Here is a 16,166-nt window from a genome sequence, read left to right as displayed (position 1 = left end):
CCGCCGGCGCCCGGTGATGACGGGGCCGGGGCGGGAAGGGGCGGCCCGTGTTCGCCGCGGCCCATGTTCGCCGCGGCCCGTGTTCGCCGCGTCCCGTGTTCCCGGTGTCCCTCGTTCCCCGCGTCCCTCGCCGGCGCCGCGGAGCGAGGATGAGGCTGAAGCTGCTCGGTGCGGGCGGCGGGCGGCTGGGCTCGCTGGCGGGGCTGGGCCGCAGCGGGGCCGGCGCGCTGGCGCTGCCGGGCTGCCTGCTGTACACGCGGAGCGGCGCGGCGCCGCACCTCACCCACGACTCGCTGCGGGAGGTGCGCGGCGTGCCCGGCGTGGCGCAGCTCGCCCTGCCCGCCCTGTGAGTACCGCGCGCGGGCCTGGGGCCCTGCTTCCCCAGCCAGGGAGGTGCAGGGGCGGGGTAGGAAAGGTGAGGGGAAGGGAGTTGGAGGGCTGCGTGATTTTTAGCGTGTTTAGGCCAAACCCATCGTGGTGACTTCACAGTCATCTTCCTGAGGTGGGCAGCAGGGCGGGGGAGGTGATTCTGCCCCTCTGCTCTGCTGGCACCGCACCGAGAGTGCTGCATCCAGCTCTGGAGCCCCCAACATAAAAAAGATGTGGGCCTGTGGGACCAAGTTCTTTGGAAGGCCACAAAGATGCTCAGAGGGCTGCAGCATCTTTCCTATAACAACAGGCAGAGAGATTTGGGGGTGTTTAGCCTGGAGAAGGGCAGGCTCCAGGGAGACCTTTTACCAGCCTTCTGGTACCTAAAGAGGAATTATAAGAAAGATGGTGACAGATTTTTAAGGGAGCCTGTTGGGATAAAATAAGAGATAACTGGCTTAAACTGTAAGAGGGTATCTCTTGTAATGAGGGTGGTGAAACACTGGACCAGGTTGCCCAGAGAGGTGGTAGGTACCCCATACCTGAAAACATTTAAGGTAAGACTGGAGCAGTAGCTAACTCTCAAAACTAGTTAGGTAAATGGCAATTGAAAGTAAAGATTAACATGATAAAGCTTGTGTGGTTGTTGAATGATCTTGAACACATTAGTGATGCTACCCAAAAAGTCATAGTCTAGCTTTGTGCTCTCCATCAAGTTAGTGGTCACTAGTCAGTGCAGGTAAAAGCTTTACGTTTTTGCCACAGAATTATGAGTGCCTTGGGTTGTGAGCTGTGATTCTTGAGCTCTGTGACTCTGTCATTTCCTTCCATCTGTCCCTGCTTTGCTGCCTGACAGCTGGATGGCAAATACCAGTTCAGCGTCAGACAATGCATAAGTATGGAAACAGAAGCCGTAGTTATGAAATCACCAATCTCTTTAGACAGTTGTCTGCTTAGTTAATGTGTTTCTGTATCTGGATTGCAGGGCAGAAATTCAGGACGTTCTGGAAGAGTATAAAGAAGGAGCTGCAAAATTTATAGGTAAAGTACAAGTGTTTGCTTGTATATGTGAGAGATAAGGCAGGTGGATCCCACTAGAGCATGTTCAGGCAGTACAGGAAGCAGAAAGATGTAGGCTTGCACATTTAGGGATTTTCTCACTCAAAGTGCCACTAGGGAAGACTCAAAATAGTATGTTGTCACTAGTATGGCCAAAAATCCTTCAATCAGGCTACAAAGTGTCTGTAATTTCTATAATTTACAGACAGTTCTTTGTGTATGGAATCTAGCACATTTTGCAAGAAAAAAAAATTGAGTTGCCAACACTTGTTTTGTTTCTTTTATTTTTTTAAAAAGCACATATAAATTTGGGACATGCATTTCATTATATAAAAGATATTACGGTTTGGCTTTCTAAAGGTAGTTTGCACCCAAATTTCGATAAACTTTAACTGCTTTGGAGCAGTTTACTCTTTCAAGAGAAACTGAAAAATGTCTTTGTCTGAAACTTCCTGGAGGCTTTACCAATTTCAGTGGCTGTCTCTGAAGAGATAGATGTCTGTATGTCACTGAGACATACTGTCTAGCTTTCTGACATTTGAAACCTCCTGTCTGGCAGGGATGATGAGTTTCTCATTTGTGTAGTTGATAATGTTCCCTCACTATCCTGTTCTTTTCTGTGAGGGTGGTGAGGCACTCAGACAAGTTGCCCCATCCCTGGAAATATTCAAGGCCAGGTTGGATGAGCCTTTGAGCAGTGTGGTCTAGTGGAAGGTGTCCCTGCCCATGGGTCATGATCTCTAAGGCCCCTTCCAACCCAGACCATTCTGTGATTCTTTGTCCTTCCTTAGAAGTTCTAGGATTGGGGTTGTTGCTCAGTTTGGATTGTGTCAAATGTCAGGTGTCTCCAGTGTATCAGTTATCAGTTGAGTGGTCAAGTGAGTCAACTGTTGAGTCTGGAAAATTCTAATAGGTGGAGTATTAATCAAGAAGAAACATAAATAAATCCTGAAGCAGCTATGTAGGCTGCAGGACCAAAGGGTATTATTTCATGATTTGTCCTGCTGCTGCACTCTCCTCCAGGCAGTTGGTAAAACTGAGGAAGAAGTCTGCCTTCTTTGGTGCTGAGAGATAGATGAACAACATTTTCTTTGTCAGAATGGCTGTATTCGTGTGGGGGACAATACCCTGTTCCCTTTTGCAGATCCACGAGCCACATCTTTATGTTAGCTTTGCTTCGGTTCATGAAGCTCTCCTCTGTGTCTGTCTCTCTGTTTTCAGGTATGCCAGATGCTGTGCTCTACTGCTCCCTTCATGACCCAGTCACTCCCTGCCCATCTGGCTACAACACTAACAAGGTACAGTAGCTGTAAAGTCTTGAAAGGGTCTGCTAAAGTTCCCAAAAGAAACCTGCCAGTCCTCCCTCCTTCTGTGTGGGTGTGCTCAGACAGCCACAAGATTAGCAAAATAAATCTTTGCACAAAGAGGATTATCATTTACATGCTCATACCTCAACTAAATAAAGCTGTCCATGTTCTTACTTGGCAGCATGCACCCTGAACGGTTCCTGAGCAGTTAAGGGGCAGTTCAGGTAGAAAGGAGAGCTCTGGCCTACCATGCTGTTGTGGTTAAAATGGCAGTAAAAGAAAGTACCTGTGTTTTGGCATATGTGCTGTACAAGCTTATGGTGATGCCATTGATAAGTAGTACATCTGAACCCTTGTGTGTGTATTTACAGCCTGCTACAGCCCACAAAAGGGAAAGACTTCAGAATTTTTGCAGGAAGGTGGCTCAGCAATCCAAGAGTGCATAGTGTTGCAGACATTTGCCTGTTCCACCCCGCAGGCACACACATTCCCTGTGTAATCCATGCCCTGCCTGCTGCCTGACACAGCTTTGTGCTGGAGCAGTCGCTCCTGGAACCTGCTCCGATGCAGTCAGTCCTAAGGCCACATTTGGTGGAAGGTCACTGAGTGACAGAGGTTAACTACTGCCATACAGCTATCAGTGTGTATTCCTTGCTGGTGAGTCCTGTCTGTCTGCAGGGAAGGAATTACCTGAAGCTTGTCCCACCACTGTGCAGCTTTGAGGTGATAGCAGCAATCTGAACCTGGGTGTTGGAAGTTTGATTCAGACTCCTTTGGATTTTTTAAATAAGCTGGTGAAGGTATTTGTCACCTTGTTGTAAGGCCTTCTGCAGCTGGATCTGTGCTGACAAATACTTACGAAAGCTTTTTGAAAGCAATGGGACAGAAAGCTCTGTGCCAGAAAGTCTAGCATGGGCTGGATTTAAATAATCAGAGGATAATGCTCAGCTCTCTAAGCTGCATGGCTATTTTATTTATTAAAGCAGCTTTTTTTCCTCTGGAGAGCAGAATGAAGGTAACTGGATGTGATTACACTCTGCCCTTTGGCTCAGACAGCTCTAACTTTCCTCTGTCTGCCTTCACCACCTGTTCCCTGATGCTCTCTCAATAAGAGGCAGCAGGTACTGTCTGAACAACATGCTGCTGCAGGGCAACCTACAGCTGCTGTGCTTCAGTTATTCTGCAGATACAAATTTTGGATCTCCTCTCTTTGGAGTTGCTCTTTTTTTTAGTTGGAAACTTGCAAAAGATGTTATTACTTTGGAGACTTCTGTTTTTATTCAAATTTGGTAAAATTGGCTGATAAGGCCAGAAGTAATCAGGAGAGATGGATGGATGGATGGACGGACAGACAGACAGATGGACCACAGGCACACGGTATACTTGTGCAATCCTTCTGGGTCTTTGTGGGGACCAGACCAAAGAAAAAATTGTTCTGCTTATATTTTTTGCATCGGCTGATGAAATTCAATTTGCAAATTAGTATGCATGAGAACTGCACTGCTTAATCTGTCTGTCTGGCATAGGCTAGGTGAATGTATTTAAACCCTCAGGCCCCAAAAAGTGCCCATGAGACTCCAAGCTATATGCTGTTTCTGATGGCTGAAAACCCTTTCTCATTTAAAAAAGCATGAACAGAATTGCAGATGAAATGGGCTGACTTCCAAAGGGCTCAAGCCATGTACTTAATGTACTTGAATACTCCTTTAAAATTTTGGAGCATCAGTGTCACAAGCCTAGCAATGATACAACAAAAGCCATGGCTGAGCTGCGCTCACAGGTTAATTAGAGATTCTGCAAAATAGGCTAAAATGTGAACATTTTGTGAATGTGACTGTTTAGTGAATTGAATGGTGACATCTGCTAGCCTGGAGGTGTTCAGGTAAGATAAAACCTATCTGTCCATGTGCTTTTGTCTTGCTTTAAATTCTTTTGAGGGTATCACGGATGGAAGATGGGGTCCCATGTGTGCTGGCAGGATGGGAAGCATGTGAAGAGACAGGGAGGACTGTGTGTGAAATCCTAATGAGCACTTGCCATTTCTTACACTGGCTCGGTTTGGGTATTTTACTGCCTTCTAGACTTGCTGGATTTGGGACCTAAAATAACTTGGGATTCTAAGATTGAATGCTAAACAAGCTTTTGTATTCTTCCCAGTCTGTATGGTTTACATATACATGTACATTCACATGTGTGGCAAGAGTTAACTGCTCAGAAGAGGAAATAGTTTCTTGGGTTTGCATTTTGTACAGGAAACTGGCGAGCTGTATTTGCCATTGCAGCCTTTGCTGCTTTTTATAAGCCTTTGCTTACTTTTGTGGCAACATAAGTTTGGTTGGAATTCAAGCTTTTTTTTCCTTCCCCAATTCTGCCACTAAATTGTGTGTGATGAGAGGCCAGCTGCTCTCTCTCACATTTTCTAACATGGAGAAGTCAGTGTTGAGTGGGATGGTTTCACCATAGTATCTTAGAAATTCCAGTTCAGTCATTTAGCTCCTTTCACTCATTGTGCCAAGTGCAGCTGATTATCTGAGCCATGCCCCAGGACAACTTATCTAATGAGATATCATTCCAGTATCTGGTGTTTCACCAGACCAATTCCTTCTCTCTTTTCACCCTTAAGATCTGCTATCCCTTGCAACTGATGTTCATCCCTGTTCTTCTTACACAGACGGTCTCCCTGTGGGGAAGCTCAGGGCGCATGGAAGTGACAGCTTCCAAGTTCATGGACATCCAGCGGGCCATCCAGCCAGACTGGTTCCAGTGCATCTCTGATGGAGACACCATTTCTGGGGAAGCTGGTAGAAAAAGAGCCAAGAAGTCTGTGGATAGGTCACTTTCCTTCTTGGATATATGCCTTCAGCTGCAAGAAAAATCACCGGTAAGGTCCCCAAAGTACTGAGGCACCAGCACTGCAACTGTGTTTTGGTCTGTGCTGTGTGCTGGACCAGCCCCAGGATGTGATTTAGTAGGAAATGAGGTCACATGTGTGTATCAGAGAATGCCCAGCTTACAGTCCAGAGTGAGGTATAACCAGTAGCACAGTGAGTTTTCCTTCCTTCCTCTAGTAAATTGTCTTCTGCACCAGGGTTACCCCTCATCTCTATCAGCTGAGAAGAACTACTTTTTTGGTTTTTTTCTTTCTGCTTTTGGTCTGTGATGCATTTCTTTCACTTGCTGTATTATTAGATGCATGGGCAAAGTGGAATCTTCTTACTCAGATTGAGAAAACCCATCTTTCTGCTCTAAAGTCCCCTTGGCTCCAAGTGAGGGAGGATTTGATAGAGTTAGTGCTATTCTTTATTTCTTCCAGCAGCTTTGAAACTTCCTTTTGGTGAAAGGAGATATACTATCTGAGTCTGCACTACAAGGGAAAACAGGTGACAGGAGTTGATATTTGTATCTCCTGAAAGGGAGTTCCTTGTGAGATCTGGTGTCTGACAGCCAGGATAATGGCCCCTGCTTTGTATTTTGCACTAACACATCTATTGCTGAGACCGCATCCATAAAAAGCCGTGTGCAAAGATGGTGTGTGGTTATTGCCTTCTGTAGGGAGGTGGGAAGAGTGGCATCAAAATTCTCAGTGAGTCAGTGTCAAGGCAAGGAGCAGAATCTTGTCTCTACTAGTCTCCTTTCTTACACATGAACTTCACAGTGTTGTGTGGAGAGTAGTCTTAAATGAGATGAAATCCTGTGGTTCTGGCAAGTTCCTGGGAATGTGGGGCTTAAGTAGCAGGCGTCTGAAGTCTGGGCTGTGAGATGTCTCTCATGTCTTTGGCAGAGCATGCTCTAATACTTGTAGCTTTCTCCTGGGACAGGAACTACAAGGAAGTGTAATGTTTGGGGCAATTGAAGGTGGAGATATCTTGGAAGAGAGACTCAGATCAGCCAGGGAGACTGCCAAGCGGCCTGTGGGTGGCTTTCTGCTAGATGGCTTCCAGGGAAGTGCCATGGCCAAGGAAACCAAGTTGAAACTGATAGCTTCTGTCACAGCGGAGCTGCCAGAGGATAAACCAAGGTAAGTTGTGTGGGCAACATCCCAAGAAATCCATCTGTCCTATTACGAGCAGCATTGACAGGCTGCTGTGCAGTTTCCCTGTAGGAAATAATCGCTGTATTGCACAGCTCTGTGTGTTCCAGGCTGCATAAATTTTACCACTGTCAGGCTGCAGTCTTCATCACTTGTTTCAGTTTTTAGCTGCAACTGGCACCAGGCTTTGCTCATGCTGTGGGTTTGAGTGTTCTCCACATTTGTCATCCTTACATTTTTAGGAAGAGTTACAGGTAGGATACTTCAGAGTTACTTGCATTTGATCTTGGAGGCCATGGTTTACTTGAAGTTCAGCTCAAACAAGAATGTTATGACCTAGATATTTTGCAGGGACTTCTCAGTAAAACTGTCATGTTTCTAGCTTCTGTGGTCTGAACTGGAGGATGGCAGAGAGGGGTGCTGGCAGAGCTAGCCAGTGCTTGCTACACAATCTTGGTAGTCAGCTCTGTCCTCATACCTGAGGCACTGAGCCTGTGCACTGCCTGGGGTGGTGCAGCCTGACCCAGAACAGTGGTATTCTCTTCTTGGACTGTGTGGGGCTTACTGCATATCTGAGTTGTTAGTGTGTCCATCAGACCCATGCCAGGGAGTGGACAGGAGTGGCAGCTTTCTTGATCCTTATAACTGACTAACAGTAACTAAAGACTTGTTGAAAACGTGTGCTAATATTTGCTAGTGGTTCAGAAGTGTAGCGGTATCTTAATTGGGTTGAGCTTGCTGGATTGCTATTACCAGAGCAACTGCTACAGAAATAATTTGGTTGCTTTTTTCATGGTTTCCTGAAGAGAATGACAGAGGCCCCACTGTGTTCCTGCTTCCCTCTGCTAGCAGAGCATTGCTCTGACCTAATGGTGTTTAAAAGGAAATTAAATGCAAAAGCACTGTGCCTGGTGTTCCAGCTTGTTCTTGCTTAGTGGTGCCTGGGGTTTGAATTTTCCTGACAATTAGAAGGCTTGCTGTGTCGTTGCCATCCTGTCTGGTTGAGCTACTTAAAAGATCCCCTGGGAGCATTAGAGTCCAATCTGCTCATCTAACCTCAGTGGCTACCAGTGCATCTGCCTCATCTATCAAATTGTTTGCTTGTCTTGTTAAGACAACTGTTTCTGACCTCTTGATAGGAAGAGAGCTGGTTAGCCCCAGGGGCTCTTGGAAGTACCTCAAGTGAATTTCAGGCAGTCCTTGCTCCTGAATCACCCTTGCCATTCTGACTGGAGAAGTTGTTTTTCAGCCCTGTTCTACCGCAATATGAAATTCTCTGGAAGACAAGCACTTTCTGTGCTTCACTCAAGAAGTGGCTGCTTTTTGTGTGATGGTAAAATGATCTTATGAATGTACTCTTTATAAAGAGTCCTTTCATGTATCTAAAGGTGCTGAAGTCTCTTGATAAAATTTGTTTTCCTTTCCAATAGCATAGGAACCCTTGCAAGAACAAATGTTTGTCCTTACCTGTGCAGAGATGAGTTTCAACAAAGCTTTGATCATATATATATAGAGCTACTGTTTTGACTTTTGCATATCATTTTCTCCCTGTCACGGGAGCCTGAAACATAAAACACTCATGCTGTAAACTTCTCCTATCCTTATTCTGTGCTCATCAATTTAATTGGAGTACTTAGAAAAGTGACTAAAAATGGCACCTTGTGACTTCATTTATCAGCCCCTGTGTGTTTTCTTAATTATCTGTTTAGCTCATTGCCCTACATTAACTTCTACTGCTTTCAGCCCAGCTATGCACCTGCAGGAGAGCAGGCACTGCTCTTCTCTCTTACACTTCACCCACCCTTGGTGAAGCTGCCAACTAAATTTGGCTGCCATCAGGATCTCTATTACCATTGATGGCAATCCAGCCAGGCTGTTCCTGGCTCCTAATGCTGTGTCTCAGGAGATGTTACAGCCCACGTTTTTGGGTAAATCATTTGAGCAAGTAGAGTGTAAAGAGAAGGGAAGACTAAAGCAAGGAAGTTTTCTCTTTCTAATGATGTTTCTCATTAGTGCATTCTCCCTCGGGCAGTTTTCCAAGTGCAATATGACGTGTCTGTCACCTGAAGGACTTGTATCTTTGACCAGCCATCTACTGCTGTCTCTGTTGAGACTCTTTTTAGACTTGTCTTCTAAACAGCTGACAAGCAAAAGGGTCCATGTGTCTGGGAATTGGTAGTTCACTGGGGCACAAATGTGATTAAGGAAAATATCTGTTCTATGGCACAGATGTTTTGAATCTAATTGTATTTATGTGCATGCGAAAGAAATCACATACAAATCACTTCAAACACAATGAACAGAATGGGGTTTTTCTGCAGAAAATGAGGGATTATTGCTGTCTTCCAAATGGAAAAAAATGAAATCCAGCTATGTAGTGGATAGGTTGGAGGTGGGGAAATGGAAGCACGTGGAATTCTGAGTGATGACTGTTGTGCCCCCTGACCTTCTGATTAGCAGTTCCAGAGATAAGCTACACATGCTGCACATGACCTGGAGGTCTTTTCCTTCAGGTACCTGCTTGCTTCTCCTCAGAGTATTGTAGATTTGTCTTCTTGTGTGTCTCCTGCAGAATCATTCATGGTGTAGGCAGACCAGATGAGGTGCTTGAGTGCATTGAAAGGGGAGTGGACATTTTTGAGAGCTTCTTTCCCTTCCAAGTGACTGAGAGAGGCTGTGCCTTGGTTTTCAGTTATGACTGCCATCCAGACCCTGAAGCAACAGGTAGGCTTTTTGATGGTACTTACAGCTTTTACATTTTACATTGTGGCAAGCATAATTCATACTTGGGAGCAATCTGTATTTGAGGGCTTTGTTCCTGAAATAAGTGCAGTGACCACTGGAAAAACTGGGATTCCACTACCAAGTGTTCTTTTTAAGGTGGAGTACTTTGGTGTGAAATCTGTTGAGTAAAACTTGAGGCCTCTGAATGTCTCATTAGCCAAAATATGATGACTAAATATTTCTGAAACACCTCCTGAACAGAGGGGTTTTAATTTGACACCATTGGCAAATTTTCTGTTACCATTAGCAGTGAAGGCTGGACCTATTAAGCGATCTGTAGAATTAACTGAATATGTGTCTGTTGTAATAATATATTTTGAAGTTATTTTTTCTAGCTGTCAGAAGTTTCCAGTTTATTTGGGCAGTTTTTCTCTCTGTCCTTGCATTCATGGGTTTGTATCAAAACCAAAATGCTCTGTTCATAACTCATTACACTGTGAGAGGGAAATGTGTATCACTCATTAAAGCACCTAGCAAATGTGTTTCAAGCAGCTGTTTTGTTTTGGCCTATTAAGTATTTTTGATACAGGGAAACATTTTACATTTTTACTCTTGGGTAGAACCTGGTGGCTTTTCATGCCTGGATAATTCAGAGCCAGCTGAATAGAACAGAACATCTTGTTTCTTTGTGCTTGCTGCTTTATTTTTAACCCTTCTCTTTGTTTGTTGTTGTTTATCTTGTCTCACTTTATTCTTAAATTATAAAGGTCTGGGTAATGGCAGTAGTTTTGGCCTGTGTCTGTTTTAAACACAATAGGCATGGATTATGCAAACAGTAATATGGTATTTCCAGATACATCTCCTTCTCCTTAAGAGCAAACTTAAAAATGAAAACCTACAAAATTATGAGATGGTTCTTTATTTTTCAGATAGCTGCTGAAAAGGCAGATGTGGAACCTCCCTCTTCTGAATTAGTGCTACCAGCCTCTTTTGATTCCAGGTTTTTTTTTTTAAAAAAAACAAGAGGCATCTAAATCCCTGAGTCTGATCACAGTATGGGAAGTAGAATGATTGAATGCAGATGAGTTGCCTGTCGACTCTAACAAAGTCTCAATAAAATCCATTTGTTCAGGTGATTGCATTCTATTCAGCATGCAGTTCAGACAAAATACTTTTGATGTTTTATAAAGAATTCAGCTCAATAGAGCAGCAAAAAGTTATACTGTTGTTTCAGCTCTAACTTTTGATTAGTTTCAGTTGATTAGTTTTCACTTGTCTCTTGCTGTTTTAATCATCTAAAAGTGTATTTATGTTAACTAACTTAAGGCAATTAAAGTAAAATGCCTGGTTTCTAGAAGAAAGAGGTGGAAACTTGCAGCAGGAGTTTTCATTTGGCAAGAGACTAGCAGAAATATCTACTCCAAGGTTGCTACCCTTGCTCTGCCCTTTCTCTCTGTTCTAAGGCTGTTGTCTTTTTAATTTAAGCAGTTTTAACACAAAATTGGGCCCAGGACCTGGAGAAGAATGGTGCTCAAGAAGACCAGGATGAAGTCTCTGAAGCTGACCCAGAAATGACACCATTTGAGATATTTCTGAAAGACAAAAAGTATGTGAGTTAGTGAGGAGGGTACCTGCAGCTGTATCACTAAATATGATGCTTTTCTCCTTTGTATTTATTTGCAGCTGGTCAGCAGCTGGATGAGAGACTTTGTAAAGCATGAAGCTGTTGAAGAGAGTACTTTGGACATTGAGTGGAGAGTGTTGGACAAGCATTCTGGCTTGTTATCAGGCAACAGCCTATCTCTGAAAGCACTGTCTTTTGCTTGACCTAGAACCAGGGGTTTTCTGATCATTTATCCAGCAAACATTTTGTGGTCATAATTATGTCTCAGCTGAAAGACCGTAGGTTCACAAGGGTGGTCTTGGAATCACTTTGGTCTTCCACATCTAACTTGGGTCATCTTGAGATACTAGATTGTATTTAAACTATGGAGACCCTCTGCTGTCTGACTCAGTTTGGGCAGCTGCAGATCAGTTCTGCCATTTCTGGATACTTCACAAAAACTTTGGCCATTGTTACCACTTGTCCTTCCTTCTCTTTGCCACAGGTACTTCCAGACTGTCTGAGTAGACAGTTGTGTTGCTTTATTCTCTCCACTTTGTGAAATGGTGCATCTCACAGAAGAGGGGAATACTGTTTTGTGAATAGTGGGATTAGTTAATCTGTGGTTTTGGTGGCTTTCTCCTTCATAAACTATGTGATAGCTGTCTTGCACTGCTGCTTTTCTGCCAGGGAAGGCACAGATAAGGCCTCTCTCTGCTGTTAGCTGTGATGTAGTCAGAGTTATTCTGACTTAAATGTGTGGCCTTTTGGCTCTGAAGTGAGTTCTGGCATGAGGAGACCTGGGTCTTTCAGCAGCCATGGTTCCACACCATGGCAGGGTATGGGAACTGCATGATCTTTAAGGTCCCTTCCAACCCAAACCGTCTCTGATATTTGAAGTCCTTTGTGCCAGTGGTGCTGGTCTGAGTTGTCACCAAATCTGAATTAAGGACCTCAGGGCTTCAATGCTCAGGTCCCAGTAAAAGGCCAGGTGGTAACTAAGTACTCTTTGTTGCTTGAATGTGTCTTACCTCTGATGTTACCCAACATTGCTTCTTCCTTAGATACCACAATGATTTTGGTCCTTTGCTGGAAGGATGCAGCTGTTACTGCTGTCAGAGGCACACTCGTGCCTACGTCCATCACCTCCTGGTGACCAATGAACTGTTGGCTGGTGTCCTGCTCATGATGCACAACTTCCAGCACTACTTTGGTTTCTTCAGTGCCATTCAGGATGCCTTAAGGGACAGTAAACTGGACCAACTCAAGAAGCTTGTCTTCAGGCAGGCGCTGCAAGGCCCAGCAAATGCGACGCTGAGCCAATGACTTCAGAGAGGACAGAGGAGGTTGCAGGCTGCATCCTCCTCCAGTGGCACGGTATCACCTGGACCTGTCAGTAGGAAAATGCCTTTTTTCCTTCCTGGAGGGACCTGAAGGAGATGCTTGAAGAAGATCTCACTTCCTGGTGGGGAGGGACATTTTTCAAACATCTCTTTTGGTTAGCTGGCTTAGTGCATTCTTGGTGGATGGAAGAGCCTGGACAGTTCACCAGTAAGACCAGTATGGATAACTTTGTTTTCAGGTACTCGCTGTTGGTTTCCCATGTGCAAGGACAGAGTTACTGAACTTGTGATTGAGGATAAAGTAGGGCATATACTTAAAATTAATCCAGCTGCCTGGAGGCTCAGCAGCTGTTTGGGACTCTTGTTCCATACCCGACAGTAATGAGTTTTCTAGAAAAACCTAGTGGTGTCTTAGTGTCTCATCACGTATCTCCTTGGTCAGAAAACTCACCTCAGTCTAACCCGCTGACCTTGTAGCCATTGCCAGCATCTGTGTCCTTGGAAAGAACTAACTGGAAGTGCTGCTGTGTCCAGTGGCACAAGGGACTATGTGTTTACTCCTCTCTCAGGCCACCTGCAGTGCAGGATGTTCTTTGGCCTGGAAGAAGCCCTCCATCTCGGCCTGGCCTTGAACACTGCTGCCTCAGGAGTCCCATTCAGTGACATTAGAGCCAGAGAGAAAAGAAAGTGTTTAATCCATGTCCTGCTGTAGAGATTTTTTTAAACTCTGTGTGCCTTTTCCAGATTTCACTCCCGTGTTAGCACATGGGTGACAATGTCTGTACTGTTCTTTCCAGCCACCGTAGCACTGGTCACAGAGCAGACTACACAACTGTCCCTGTGAGGTAGAGCTGTGGAAGGGATGTGTCATAGGAAAGGGCTTTTAGAAAACATTATTTTGTCTCCTTTTTTTTAAAATATGACTTAGTTATGTCACATTCCTGTTACTCAGTTGGGGTTTTTTACTGGCCCTTACTGTGGAATCATGGATTTAATAATTTTATATTACAAAGCAACAATAAAAGAAATTTATTATTTGTTACGCTGGCTCCTCAATGTGTGACAGAGGTGGTGTACGAGAGAGCTTGGAATCAAGATGTCTCCTGAAAACTTGACCTAGCAGCCTGATGGAGGACATTATCTAGGAGTAGGATCTTATCATGGAGCAGAGTTCCAAATAATTTGCTTTGAAAGAATGTCATAATCGACTTGGAAGTGTTGAAGGCAGCTGCCTGTCCCTCTCCCCACAGGAACTCCACTACCTGAATTAAGCTTGAAAAAATGCTACACTTAATGGCCTTAAAGCCATTAAGGATTAATCCATAGTTTGCTCTTCACAATTTCTGCAATGCTTTAAGATTTAATACCTCCCATTAGAATGACTTTAACATAGACCATAAGGGGTTTTTAGTTTCCCTGTCTCTTTGGGCAGCTACACAAACAAGGTTGTCACCGTCCTTTTTACCAATCCAGCCTTATTCACTGTGTTGCACTAACTAAAATTCTGTTCCACAGGATCCTAAAGAAATGCTGCAAATACTGCTCTACTGTTGTCTTCAAACAGGGATTACAGAGAATCATTCAGCCACAGAAACAACATAAAACACAGGATTATCGGCCTCACTCCAAGTGGTACCTTGTGGTTGTTAAAATTGAGGCAGCACTGGGAAACTTGGAGATGGTGTCCTGGGCATACAGCATGAGGTAGAAGGTCTGCCTAGCTTAAAGAGCAGGAATTCTAATGAAACAAAAGTGGTTTATGCTTCTTTCAAGAGGAATGCAGTGGTGGTGCATGGGACCTTGCAATGCTTGTTTCTGCAGTGCCTGTTTCTGCAATGTTGCAAGTGCCTGTGCAAAATCTTTTGGGAGGGGATGGGTGTTGCAACTTCTCATTCACTGACACTCTTATATCCGTGCAATCACTGAAATGACTCAGCCAGCCCAGCGCTCGGGCGCCAAGGTAGCTGTGTCCAAGAGGTCAGTCAGGGATGCTCTGTGATGACATGGAGGGTAAGGGATGGTGGTGGTTGTGTCCTCCTCATGTTTCCTGTATAATTCAGAGGCTGGTAACCTTATGCTAGTTTTGGAAGTGCTGTTTTATACCTTCTAGGAGCTACGTGTGATCAGTCAGTCTCCCCATCCTGCCCCACCTCTGTGAATCATTAGGATTTGTTAATTTTTCTTTATCTCCGAGCCTGGATGTCCCGAAGAGATAAACTTAGCTGTACTGGCATCTTAGTGGTCTGCTAAGTCAAGTGCCAATAACATGCTATTCTCAGTAACCCACCCTTCTCTTCTTTGGCTTTCCAATCCTTCCATACTGCCGTGTTATGTTTTTTTCCCAGTCATACCCATTAGGCTTTCCTGTTACAGTTCTCTGCTTAGCTTTTATGTGTGTGCACATGTGTACCATGGCTGCAAAAATAAACCATTTTCTACTGGGCAGAATTTGACCAGCTACACCTATTCACTGTCTAACAAACACAAACATCACTAACCCTGAAACCATCTTAATGTGTTGTATTTATACAACTTCTCAATATGTCAATCCTCTTAATTCACACTGTAAAAAATCAGCAACATTTTTCATGCTAATTTAGAAAGTTTATTTATTTCCATGCAGAGATCTAATTTCTTTCAAAAACAGAATTCCTGCCCTAATACGGGGATCAAAACTGCATGAAGAAAGCTAAACTTTCCATGGAGAAGTGAAAATTGAAATTAATAAGGAGTGGAAAAATGTCTGTGCTAAATTAACTTCACTAAGCACAGAAGACTGCAAAAACATCCTTGGCTGCCATCCATCCCCAAAGGGCAGAATATAAAAGAGCAGAGCAGAATGCAAAAAAAGATGGTGTGTTACATTAGACCCTTGAATATCTTTTCCTTAGGAACTTTTAGTGTAATCTTCCCCTTAATAAAGAAAAACCTTTCATGCTGATGAGAATATCTGGCAGGGCCTCATGTTAAGTCCTGTGCCTTTCTGACCATCAGTATTCTGTTCAGTAACTTCCTCCTTTCAGATCTGTTTAAATGTTGCAGGCTCTTTAGCAGTTTCACAGGTATGCTTTGAAATGTATTAAGGAAAAAAAATCAAATTGGTTTTTTACAAAAATGTTTTCTCCTTTCCTTCAGCTTTGTCATTTCCCACTCCCCTCCTGCTGTTTATCCACCCCATCTTGTAAATCACTAGGACACAGTGTCCCAGACACACACAGTGTATCCAGCCTGTCTGACCAGTTCTAGGTCTGCTCCTCTGTGGCTCCGCAGGATTGCGGGAGCTGCCCAAGACTGGAAGTGTCCCAGCAGAGTGTTCAATTTATTTCTACATCTCTAAGGTCCAGAGGGCTTTCAGATCATGGGATTTTTATGCATAGAAAAATCGGTTCCAGGTGTGTTTCAGAGGTGCTTTTAAGCATTGAGTAGCTTTTTTTTTTTTTAATCCTGAACCCTGTTTTGTGATACGTAACCTGAGTTGGCAGACAAAGGGCTCCAATAAAATGTTTAAACCTTTATCTCAGTAATTTCAGGGATGTTTCCTCTGTGATGTGGAAGGCATACATGAAATAAATGATGGTGCAGGCCAGTTTAATGGTTTTATTTGTAGTACTCTGGAGTGATCTACATAATTCACTTGGGACCTCATCTCTTTTCTGCTAATGCAGCACTCCTTCAGACTATTGAAGATGTTCGAGCACATGTTACCATCCTTTCTTATGCACATTCTGTAG

At 44.0% G+C, this 16,166-nt stretch overlaps 1 protein-coding gene across 2 annotated transcripts; it reads left to right on the top strand.

Annotated features, from left to right (window-relative positions):
* The first annotated feature begins 62 nt into the window (after positions 1–62).
* QTRT2 (queuine tRNA-ribosyltransferase accessory subunit 2) lies at positions 63–13,477 on the top strand. Of its 2 annotated transcripts, none has more exons than XM_048293955.1 (8): positions 63–346; positions 1,355–1,410; positions 2,650–2,726; positions 5,407–5,616; positions 6,554–6,753; positions 9,338–9,489; positions 10,978–11,095; positions 12,157–13,477. In XM_048293955.1, exons 1-8 carry the CDS (start codon positions 150–152, stop codon positions 12,416–12,418), a joined length of 1,272 nt encoding a protein of 423 aa, XP_048149912.1. In that variant the 5' UTR covers positions 63–149; the 3' UTR covers positions 12,419–13,477. The 2 variants fall into 2 exon arrangements, with proteins under 2 accessions (XP_048149912.1, XP_048149911.1); XM_048293954.1 differs by having other exon boundaries at positions 10,975–11,095.
* The last annotated feature ends 2,689 nt before the right edge of the window (positions 13,478–16,166 follow it).

Source organism: Corvus hawaiiensis, chromosome 2 (genome assembly GCF_020740725.1).
Source record: "Corvus hawaiiensis isolate bCorHaw1 chromosome 2, bCorHaw1.pri.cur, whole genome shotgun sequence".
In the NCBI taxonomy this organism is placed as follows: domain Eukaryota; kingdom Metazoa; phylum Chordata; class Aves; order Passeriformes; family Corvidae; genus Corvus; species Corvus hawaiiensis.
Note: the sequence above shows the minus strand (reverse complement) of the source record. Positions and strands in the feature narration are given on the sequence as shown.

Bases quoted from the DNA above. Each gene is read 5' to 3' on its own strand.
- QTRT2 (XM_048293954.1), top strand. From the start codon at position 150: ATGAGGCTGAAGCTGCTCGGTGCGGGCGGCGGGCGGCTGGGCTCGCTG. The intron at 347-1,354 runs GTGAGTACCGCG...TCTGGATTGCAG, and splicing joins CAGCTCGCCCTGCCCGCCCT to GGCAGAAATTCAGGACGTTC. The intron at 9,490-10,974 runs GTAGGCTTTTTG...TTTTAATTTAAG, and splicing joins TCCAGACCCTGAAGCAACAG to CAGTTTTAACACAAAATTGG.